Source organism: Brassica napus, chromosome A4, assembly GCF_020379485.1.
Source record: "Brassica napus cultivar Da-Ae chromosome A4, Da-Ae, whole genome shotgun sequence".
NCBI lineage: Eukaryota > Viridiplantae > Streptophyta > Magnoliopsida > Brassicales > Brassicaceae > Brassica > Brassica napus.
The window spans coordinates 6,209,120-6,220,460 of record NC_063437.1 but is presented as its reverse complement, the minus strand read 5'-3'; the positions used below and the strand labels follow the sequence as shown (position 1 = coordinate 6,220,460).

General features: G+C 35.1%; 2 protein-coding genes across 2 annotated transcripts; one reads left to right on the top strand and one right to left on the bottom strand.

Annotated features, from left to right (window-relative positions):
• Positions 1-3,496: 3,496 nt before the first annotated feature.
• Positions 3,497-4,830, top strand: LOC106445851 (BSD domain-containing protein 1). The gene has a single exon (XM_013887490.3). The coding sequence runs from the start codon at positions 3,497-3,499 to the stop codon at positions 4,526-4,528; it is 1,032 nt and encodes a 343-aa protein (XP_013742944.1). The 3' UTR covers positions 4,529-4,830.
• On the bottom strand, positions 4,643-6,858 carry LOC106445850 (inner membrane protein BB_0250). Its single transcript, XM_013887489.3, has 10 exons — positions 6,555-6,858; positions 6,155-6,451; positions 5,998-6,070; positions 5,817-5,929; positions 5,649-5,733; positions 5,495-5,567; positions 5,347-5,402; positions 5,196-5,261; positions 5,046-5,111; positions 4,643-4,969 (listed from the first exon to the last, which is right to left on the bottom strand). Exons 1-10 carry the CDS (start codon positions 6,698-6,700, stop codon positions 4,883-4,885), a joined length of 1,062 nt encoding a protein of 353 aa, XP_013742943.1. The 5' UTR covers positions 6,701-6,858; the 3' UTR covers positions 4,643-4,882.
• Between the last annotated feature and the right edge of the window lie 4,483 nt (positions 6,859-11,341).

The window sequence follows — 11,341 nt, the reverse complement described above, 5'->3', positions numbered from 1 at the left end:
GGTAAACATTAATCTGATATACGGCGCGTAATTATCGAAGTTCTCTCCTCAAATACACTCCTTAATTGATTTGTTTTGTTTTGGAAATTCCGTTCAATAACACAAACCATAAACGAAAAGTTTGAGATGAAATCATGAGGAAGTTGAGAAGTGGGGAGGAAATCAAGAAGGATTTGAGATTTCGAGACAAACAAAAGGTGGACTGAGTTTGTTGATTCTCTCTGTTTCTCGAAATTGAGGTAAGATTCTTTTTTGTTTTCTTCACTTGTGATTTTTTTTTCTGTGAAATTGATGTTCTGAAAATTTGAGGAAAACGGGTTTGAGTTTAGTTTGTTTGATGTGTTGTGTGCATTTTCTCCATGAAAATATGAACTATCTTTTGGTTGATATCATTGTATTGTATTGTTTGGTATTGAAACACGCGTGGTTGATTTATTTGTTTTTGTTTTGTCTAATTTGATGTTCGGTTGTTGTTTCGTCTTTGTATATGTCATCGTCTTTGTGTTTCTATGTCACTGTATTTTACTGTGTTTGTGTGTTTTGTGTTTCGTTTGTGGTATCATGTATGTGTGGTGTGGCAAAGAAATTGCAGATAGTGTCACCTACCAACAATGTTACCAATCGTATAACTTCTGAAAGTTTTTGTTGGCTACATGACAGGATCCTTGAGGAGAGTCTAAGAGGTCATAAAGCTCGAGAGTTGATGCTGACACCTAGTGGTGTTTGTCCTTCATATTTTGTCCTTTAGTTTGGTTTGAGTCGTTGCCTCAAGACCTTTGTTCTTTCTCTTAAGTAATGAAAACGTTTTTGTCTACAAATTTTTATCAACAGATTCCGTCCATATCCACAAATTTAATCCATGTCCATGTCCACAGATTTAGTCACGTCTCTCTGACCACAACAATAAATTATTATGTTTACAATTTTTGAATTCTTCGTTCTATACAACAAATTATATATCCTACATTTATCATATTTATTGAGATCTTTGTCCACCCTTCTTTATCCACAAATTTATTTTTTTATGATCGAGAACGTCTGCTTTTAAAAAATTTAGGTTTGTGTCCATGTCCACACATTTTTATATAAATGTTTATATATCCATGTCCACACATTTTTATATAAATGTTTATATATATATATGAAATGGATGTTGAATGATAAAGAATCTTATGTATAATTTATTATAGTTAATTATATTTATTTTATATATTTTAATTTTTGAGATAAGAGTAAAAGAAAACAAAAGTGAAATAAAAAAAACAACGATAGCATAAAATAAAAAATAAAATGGTGGACATTTTCTTATATACACGTACTTTAGTACATCTGCAAGTTACTTTTTCTAACTAGATAACAAATTGACTTTTCAGATGCTTAGCTAAAACAATTATATATCACTTTTTTCTATCGTTGAGCAAAGGGCATATGAGTCAAAAAGATGTTTCGTACACCGTGAAAGTGTGCCTCCAGCACATTGTGTCTTAAAGTGTCAAAAAAGAGAAAAATGTGTCCCATAGAGAAATCAACTCGAAGATAAATGTCAAAATAATTCAATTGTGGAAACAATACTGTTCACTTTATTCAAGAATGTGTTCGGTGAAAAAAAATAAGGTTTTTGTGTCATAATTTGTTTAATGTTCAATCCGATCAACCCATGATATATTAATTATAGCTTAGTTCTACAATTTTTAATAAAATTTGATCCGGTCCAGTGGAAATAAATTATATAATAACAACAAAAGATATTGTCTATGCATAAATAAAATGATCAAATATATAAAAAAATTGTCGATATTATATACAAATAAACTCACCATGTGCAATGTGCATGTCTTATCCTATTTTAGTGTATTATTAAACTTAGATTGATAGAAATAAGATTATTGTTCTCCCACAACGAAATCATATTTCACGAAAGTTAAACAATTCACCTCGATAAACCTCATGATGACACTTTAGTCATAAAACTAGTCGTCACCAGTTTCAAGCTGTCTCGCTTAATGATTGATACTGAAAGTTCGATCTGACGTGTTGCTCTACTATGCCTTCAGACGTATGGGTTTCAATAAAACCGAACTGAAATGCACTAGAGCACCTCTCAGGCTCTCACTAGCTTCGCAGGAGAAACAACATACTCGCTCGGATACATCGAATTATCAGTCTTCTTCGCCAAAGACGTATGTCAATTGGTCGACTTTAGTAGATTAACTTGCGCTCTACAATATATACCATACTTGACAGGCTATGGATCTACGCGATGATATTATTTGAAGCCGCTTAGGGAGTTTCAAAGAGTTTAAGTCTACGTGTCATGGAAAGATATGCTTAGGTATTATCTCTTTGTGAGACTCAAATCAACCTTAGGTAGTTGCAAAGGGTTTAAGTCTACGTGTAGGGCTGTTCAATATGGTAAAACCCAACCTTACCGAACCGAACCGAACCGAAATAGACAATATGGTTTGGTTTTGGTATATACCATATAAACCGAATGGATATAATTTTATAAAAACCGTAGGATTTGGATATGGTTTGGTATGTAACCGATTAAACCGAATAAACCGAACAAAACCGATTAAAGTAGAAACATGTAAATATGTATTTATTTTATAACAATACATGAAAATCTATTTGTTACATAAGTTAAATTTGTGTTAATAACTATTACCATAATTTTATAGTAATAAAAAACCTTAATTTGTAAAACACTTGAACTATAACTAAATAACAATACATCGCAATTCAGACATCTTATTTTCTAAGTCTTTTTTTGATCTTTTTGCTTTATTTTAGTCTTCACTAAATTAATATGAAGATTATAAATTTGATGAATAATAATTAATGGAAAATTTTCAATTGAAAAAGTATGACTTTAATAAACACTAAATATAGAAGAGTGAAAAAACTTTTCTTTCATGTTTCTGTTTTGTTTCATATTTTTATTTTCAAAATTTCAAGCTTTGATTTTAGTTATAGATTTGATTATTTTATTTGATGGTAGAAGCATTTTTGCTTTTTTTGTTCATTTATTTGAACATGTAATATATTTTTAATAAATGACGGTGTTGACAATATGACTCTAAAATTCATATAATATGATCTCAAACTAAATAATTATGTTTTTTGGTATAAAACTGAATAAACCGAAAACCGACGGTATATAAACCGAACCAAACCGAAGTAAATATGGATTTAGAATGGTAGTTATATTTTACTAACCGAAATACCGAAAACCAAAAATAACCGAACCGAAACCGAACCGATATCCGGATTGAACACCCCTATCTACGTGTCATGGAAAGATATACTTGGGTATTATTTTTTTTTTTAAAGTTGAACCAAACCAAAAAAGGGAAAAAACATGTCGGTTTCTATAACTTGCGATCGGAATAACAAGTAACGACACTGATTCATTTGTTTATAGATGGAATATTCTCAGACAATTTCGTACAAAACTCAACTTGATCAAACTCTCTAGCTTCAATCTCCATCTCCTATGGATCTCTTCAAATCAGTTCTCCCCGAATACGATCCATCAGAATCCACTCAATCTCCTGTCGACGATGCGGCTTCTTCTTCATGGAGCTTCGGCAATCTGATCAAAACCCTAGCAACCAAATCCGAATCCGTAATCGGATCCTACCGTCGCGAATTCGAGGAATTCGGATCCGAATTGAAGAAAGAAAGCTCCGTGATCCGACAAGTAGCTTCTCGTGCCGTCAAGGACTTACCTGCTTCCCTCGACGTCGGCGCCTCCGTCGCTCAAGAGTCCCTCGAATCGGTCGGTCAAGCGATCGACGACATCGGCGGCGCCGTGTGGAAATCAACGGCTAAGATCATATCCCGTGGTAAGGACTCTCTCTTGTCTTCTTCGACTCATCTTGGTGATCGTGGATACCATCAGGGCTTATCTGTGAAACCCTATAGTCGATTCCAGATGCAGTTGCTTGCGATTCAATCTGATAAAGCCACCTATGGTAGAGAACCTGATGATTTAGGGGAATTTGAGAAATGGAGTTTGGGGTTTAAGCTAGAGGAGAAAGGAGACGTGATTGCTGATCTAATCAATGGAAACAGAGGCGTGAAAGAGATGTACGTGAAGCTTGTGCCTGTGGAAGTTGATGCTGAGACTTTCTGGAGGAGGTATTACTATAAAGTGCATAAGCTTGAGGAAGTTGAGGAGGCTAGGGTTAAGCTTGTGAAGAGAGCTACATCTGGAGAAGAAGAGGAGGATTTGAGCTGGGATCTTGATGACGAGGGAGATGAAACTGAAGCTGAGAAAGAGAGGAAAGTCTGTGAGGAGGGGAAGGTGGAGAGTAGAGAAGTGTCGTCTAAGGATAGCGATATCTCGGTGATTTCGACGCAGCCATCTTTACGTGAGGTCGAAGATCTTGGGTGGGATCAGATGGAAGATGATATTAGAAGCAATGAGGAGAAATCTGATTGGCGAAGACGGGTCAGTGTAGCAGAGGAAGAAGAGGATTTAACTTGGGATGTTGCAGATGATGATCACTCTGTTAAACAATAAGTTCTAGAAAAAGCAAGATTTGCAATCAAAAGTGTGATCACTGGTCTAGTGATATTAATGTTGAAGACTGTGAGTCTGCTCAAACACGTATCTTTTGTCTTGGGCAATGGCAGGTAAATAAAGCATATACGATTCTTTATAAACGTGCATATTCCACAAACAAGTTGTATAATATTCATATTTGTAAAAAAAAATAAGAGAACAGTTTGTTCTAGGAACAAATTAGTTTCAAGTGAAACTCTTTTAAAGATATTACTACACTATACGTATATACCACCTTATTTGTTTGGGCTTGCTGAGTATTGAGCTCTTGTATCTTTCTGTCTATGTATTATACTTAAGTAATGTGGACAGCTAAGTCTTAGGTGTGTAGCGACTGCGAATATAGAGGTACAAAGCCGTGGCTGCAGCCACCATATACGGGAAGATTGTCCATATTCCCTGCAGAAAAGATGGAACCAAAACTTGTATCAAAGGCTCAAAGCTGTTCACCTCTGTTGTCTCTCTATATACGTACCACTACAGTTGCGACTGTTGCGACAGCAAACATGGGGCGTTCCCGTAGAAGAAACCCAATCACAAACTGAAATATTTGGACATTATAGTTAGTCTTATGGTCCACATTTTAACGAAGACTGAAATCGAATATAATGAAAAGAAGCTAAACCTGAATTGGAAGAGTTATCAAACCACCGCAGCAAACTCCTGCAAAGAAACATTCTGGAGATATTCCCTGTAATGGATCATGTTAATAGATTCGAGTAACCAAAATTGCTACACATTACATGGAATCAGAATCAGTGCAGGGACAGACTTACTAGTGCTCCGGCAAAGAATGCTGTAGGATTCCTCACTCCCAGCGAAAATCTTTCCACTGCATTCAAATTCATAAAACCAAAGAGATAAGTAATACATCACATATTCAAGAAAATATATCCACTGCATTCAGTTCAGTTTGTAACTTACCAAAACCTGAGAGGTTTCCATATTTTTGGACGGCCTGGGTAATGCCCATCGCTTTCTCTTTACCTATACCCAGCTTTATATCGATATGTTGAAAAAATAATCAGCTTTTTCGGATACAAAATTTTCCGGAGTGGATTCACCTAAGGGAAGTAACCTTTGAACAAACATCATCTGATGCTCCACTTTGTCTGAAGAGCTTCCCTAGGTAAAACGGTATCATATCGCTTATACAAACTCCCCTTTTCAAGTTGCCACCAAAAACATCAAAGAAGAACCATTGAAGCTGTTATGTTGTTTTAACAAAGAAATATTGCATCTTTACCAGTAAACCCAAGATACAGTAGACATTATATAAGGAGCATTCCGAGAGAAAGACTCAGCAAAAGATTGCCACGTCCCATCCAGAGTTAACATTCTAGCCAATGTTATCCCAACCTGCACTCAACATTTCATCAAAAATGAAAAATCTGATTAGCATAATCCAACATTAATGCACCACAGACCCAAATATTTAGCGCCTCTTCGCTGATAAAAAGCCCGAATCCAGCCGCCATTAGCAAGCAAAAGTAAACCCATCTGTAGAAAGAAATACACACTGAAAGAGCTAAAGGGGTACAATCTAGTTCAGGTAGTTTTGTAGCTAACTGTTACATTCATTACCCGGGTGCGTTTGCGGGAATTACGAATCTGTTTCCAAATGCATTGAACGTAAAACCAATTGAAGATGATGAAGCTTTGGATAGACTCTTAACGTCAAAAGGTGTACCACCACTAGCAGAGCCTTTCAAGGTTACACATATTACTGTAATAGTCAGAGCCAATCCTAACCCAATACCTAACTTTGCTATGAGTGAGACTCTCTTCTTTTCAGAAACTCTTGTGCTTTCGCTCTTAAGCATTTCATCTTCAGACTCATTCTTTCCTATGTTTTCTTTCTGAAAGCTTCTTACTCTAATCCTGAAACAGTAAGAAAATGAAATTAATATACTTTTTGTTTTCGCTAATTCTAGGAAAATTCAATAAAAAATGAGTGCCAAAATTCTAATCCTTTCTATAGAACCTGTAAGAAGAAGGCTTGAAGAGACGCGTGAAGGATAAGCTTTCTGCAGTACCATACAAAACTCTGCTCCTCAAGACAGCAATAAGGTTTGGTTTCTGAAGGTTTAAAGAAAGCACATTAATCGGAACCGCCATGGAAGACAACATTCTTACAGACAGATGACGGTAACGATTTTGGTTCTAGAGAAGAAGAAGAGGAAACAATGTGTGAGTTTTGATTCCAAAGGGCCTTGTCTGAATTGTGATGGCGACTCTGAAGGTACGCATATTCTCTTCGTGATCCAAAAAGCTTCGATATATTGAACATTCTGTACCAGAATAATATTAGACGTCATAAAGTATTTTAAGAAATAAGCTAAAGATATAATATTGAAAATAGATTTGTAAATCTTCAAAGTGGTAATTTATGCTATTATAAACCTTAAAAGTTGTGGAAACCCTAAAACCATCATTAACCCCAGTCTCTTAATTGGAATTCTTAGTTTTGACTAAGAGACGGTTTTTAATATTTTTTTAGATTTTAACTAAGGAAAACTAAAAACTGTCTCTTAAATAAGAGATATAAGACCCGTCTCTTAGCCGAAAAGTATAAAAAAAAATAAAAAAACAAAAAAATGTCAAATCATGAGTAAAGAACTCTGCCTAAGAGATCAGAGTTAATCATGCCCTTAATCTAGTTGTTTGAATAAGGGTTCATTAATGCTTCTACACCAAAATGCCTGGATTTCGAATCCCAGCAAAGACAAATTATACAGATTTATGGAGAAAAGAATACAGGAGATCGGCATGGCGCAAGTAGTACCGTCAATCATGGATCTCATAAGACGGCTCAAGATGATACAGTCAGGCCTGAATCTTCATATAGCGGATAGAAGTACCGACGGTAGAATCATCTTGTAATATTTATTATAGTTTGTAATATCATAATTAACCATCGACAAAAAAAAAACTCTAAAAGTTCTATAGTTCCATACAAAACTCTAAATTACAAGCAAACATAACAAACTACGAAAGTGTTTTTTTTTATAATACTGATTGATTATATTGATTATAAACTTATACAATGAATATATAAAGGATTGGATCAAAGCTGGCAAGTTATGACAAACTTCCAGAATCCAAAACCAAAGAAATATACAAAGACTAAACCAGCCAATCATAAAGAATATACACAAATATACAAAGATTAGATCAGTCATGTCAGTGTTTTGGAACAAATTGTAAGAATCTGATCAGAATGTTAAAGGAGTCTCAAGGTTGGCCAAGTTTTACAACATAATTAGAGGCTATAAAGACGATGCATATATGTTTTCCAAACTTCAAGATATCTCATATCCCAAGGGCACATAATGGAATTTCAGATTTTTTAGTTAGGATTGCGAGATCTTTTCATAGAGAGCTTTGTTACATTTTTTGTTCTATTCTAGTCTAGTTAACCATATCACCTCAAGTTTGAGTAATAGAATATCGTTCGTTGAAAAAAAAAATATTTATTGAAATTATGTTGCTAAATGAGAATACATTTAAGTAAAAATGTTATAATTTGATTGGTTCTAAGAGCTTACATGACAAAGGTGACATGTATTGTTGGCTCAAATTTTATTCAATTCCATTTAAAATTATGGTTTCAAATTTGCTGACATGGCTAATACGAGATTAACTTGACTAAATCATTTTTAACGAGAAATCGGCCAATTCATACATCAACAGAAGGTTGCGGCCCCGATCAGTACATAAACACGTATCATATGCTAAAACATACATCAACACATAGTATATTCAAATTTCATACGTGAACAAAGATATTTAGGTTTTTTTCATACATTGATTGTCTCTCTGTTAGTCAAATAGTAACAGATGCTGATGTGGCTTTAACGAGATGCTTACGTGGCTTTTACATTTTAATTAATTAATAAAACATAATACAAATTAAATGTCGTTGGGTGGAGCTGAACCTGAGTTCGAATGATATTGAATCAAATGCTGAACCATTGTGCCAAACCAGATTATTGGTTATGTTATCTTTTTTTTTTTTTTTGACAGCAAGAAATTTACAGACTCATATTGACTCTATAAACCAGATCGGTAACTCCGCATCCATGTGAACGACGAAAGACGGTTGTTTCCTAGCACAACGTGCCAGGCTATCCGCCCGTAGGTTCTCCGTCCGGGGTACATAGATGATCTCCGAGTTGTGGAAACTTCTTCGTAAAAGCTTAATATCTTCCAGGTAGCTTTCAAATGCTGGCCATTCTTCTGGTTCCGAAACCATCTTCACCAGTTGAGAACAATCCGTTGCAAACGTAACCTGAAACTGTCGTAAGTTCTTCATACATTCCATTGCCCAAATCAAAGCCTCCACCTCTGAGTGAAGAGGTGATAGACACGCCCTTACATTCCTTGCACCTAATAAACCATCAAACCCCTGTAAGGTACTATACCATCCTTGCCCCGAAAAAAGATCATTTTCCTTCCATGACCCATCTATAAAACACCAACGTCCTGGCGTTTCTAATGTCTGTCTGATCAGGACTTGGCTATCCCTTTTCTGTTCAGTGACTATCTGTGCTTCAGCCCAAAGAGTCGATTCCAGTTCTGCTAATCTAAGTGTTTCCCTTGGATCAATATCCAAATTACTAAACACCTTATTGTTTCGACCTTTCCATATATACCATAATATCCACGCGAATTGGTGATCTTCCATCTTTGGAATAATTCTCCAAAAGAGATGATCCATGTTACCAAAAAACGAACCAGTAGGAAAAAGACTCGGATTTGATGGGATCTTAGATAATGCCCATACTTGACGTGCTGGAGGGCATTCAAAAAATACATGATTTATTGTTTCTTCCGGATCCCCACATCGAGAACAGCGAATATCGCCTTGTATTCCTCTCCCATGAAGATTCTTCATGACCGCTATACATCCTGAAAGAAGTTGCCATAAGAAATGTCTTAACTTCGGCGGACACCGCACTTCCCAACAGAAAGCTTTTAACGTATCCACTGTAGGTCCATAAAATTCTGGTGGTTTTTCCTTATCAGGATAGACCCGTTCCACTTGATATCCTGATTTGACCGAATATTTTCCATTATGAGTGAAATGCCATCCATTCCTATCGTCCATCTGATTTCTACTTAAGGGAATACTTTCAATAATTTGTGCATCATGAGGATCCACCAAAGTTCTAATTGCCTCAATATTCCAAGTTCGGGATTCCACATTAATGAGGGAGTCCACTGTGAGATCCGGATAACTATTATGAAGATTTTTGTTTGCTGTTATCTATTGTGTCTTATTTATATCTTATATTTTCTGTTCATATATTTTTAATTATCTAAAATTAGTTCTACAAATATATAAATTCTAAGTAATTCTGTTTAATTACCTTAATCATTGTTATTGTCTTATTATAAAAAAATATAAAATTTTCAAAACAAAAAAAAAATTAAAATCAAAAAGCATTTTCAAAATTTAAAAAGAAATATGAAAAATACATTTTTTGAAAATTTGAAAAAAATTATTATAAAAGGTTTGACTTTGAAAACATATATTCAAAAATACATTTTAGTTTTAATTTATATTTATATTTAATTAAAAAATTATTGAAATATAAAAAAATATTTAAATAAAAATATTTATATCAACATAAATAATTATTTAAATAAATAAAAATAATTTTTTTAAAAAATATTTTTGAATTATATGTTTTCAAATTTAAATTTTTTATAATTATTTTTTAGTAATTGTTTTTCAATTTTTTTTTCATATTTTCTTTTTAAATTTTGAAAATGATTTTTTGATTTTCAAAATTTTATTTTTATTTTGAAGTTTTTAAAAAAATTTAGAACACAATAACAATAATTTAGGCAAATAAACACAATTTCTTAGAATTTATATATGTTTTGTGGAACTCTTTTTTTTTTTTGAACGACAGATACTTAATTAATAAAAACGAAGGTGTTACAGCAAGGAGTAGTTCAGCAAAGCCCTCTTAGCGAGAGCGTCAGCAGTGGAGTTTTCAGTTCTTGGAATAAAAATAAAAGATACTACATCGAGATCACAAGATAATCTATGGATGTCATGAAGAGTGCCAAAGAGTTCCTTGATTGATTCTCGGTTGTTGATAGCTCGGATGATGATCTGAGCGTCTGACTTAATGGTGATGTTGTTGAGGCCCTGAGCCTGCGCTTGTAGCAGTGCCTCCCTTATGGCCAATCCCTCCGCCAGTTGCGCTGATTCGACCCATGGCTCCGGTGTGCTTCCTTGGAAGACGATATTCCCGTGATTATCTGTGCATGACCATGCTAGCCCAGCCGTAAGAGATTCCTTCCTCCAGGCTGCATCAGTGAAGATGGTAAAACGTGTATTAAGGCCTGATGGATGGCGTGATGGTTGCTGTAGCTGCGGCAGAGTAGGGGGTATCATCTGTTGGGCGTCTTGCCATTCTCGGGCATCTGCTATGGCCTTTGTGAGCGTCTCTGAAGGGCTGAAGCTTCTGTTTTCAAAGATTTTAAGGTTCCGTGCTGTCCAGATGCTCCAGATAATCCAAGGAAACAGGGGTCCAATTCTCATTCCGGTGGGGGGTAGGTTGGGTAGGTTCCTTGATAACTTGAGCGCAGTCGGGAAGTCTGGTGCTGAGGCGACTGAAACCACCTGGTGTATAGGGGCAGAGCTCCACACGCTCATAGCAAAAGGGCACTGTAAGAAGAGATGTGTAGCCGTTTCTCTAGCTCCACAGTGAACACATGCTATGTTTTCTCGCAGGCCTCTTTTCTCCAAGCTTT

Bases quoted from the DNA above. Each gene is read 5' to 3' on its own strand.
- LOC106445851 (XM_013887490.3), top strand. From the start codon at position 3,497: ATGGATCTCTTCAAATCAGTTCTCCCCGAATACGATCCATCAGAATCC.
- LOC106445850 (XM_013887489.3), bottom strand. From the start codon at position 6,700: ATGTTGTCTTCCATGGCGGTTCCGATTAATGTGCTTTCTTTAAACCTT. The intron at 5,930-5,997 runs GTCTGTGGTGCA...TGTTGAGTGCAG, and splicing joins AAGAGGCGCTAAATATTTGG to GTTGGGATAACATTGGCTAG. The intron at 4,970-5,045 runs GTACGTATATAG...TCTTTTCTGCAG, and splicing joins CAACAGTCGCAACTGTAGTG to GGAATATGGACAATCTTCCC.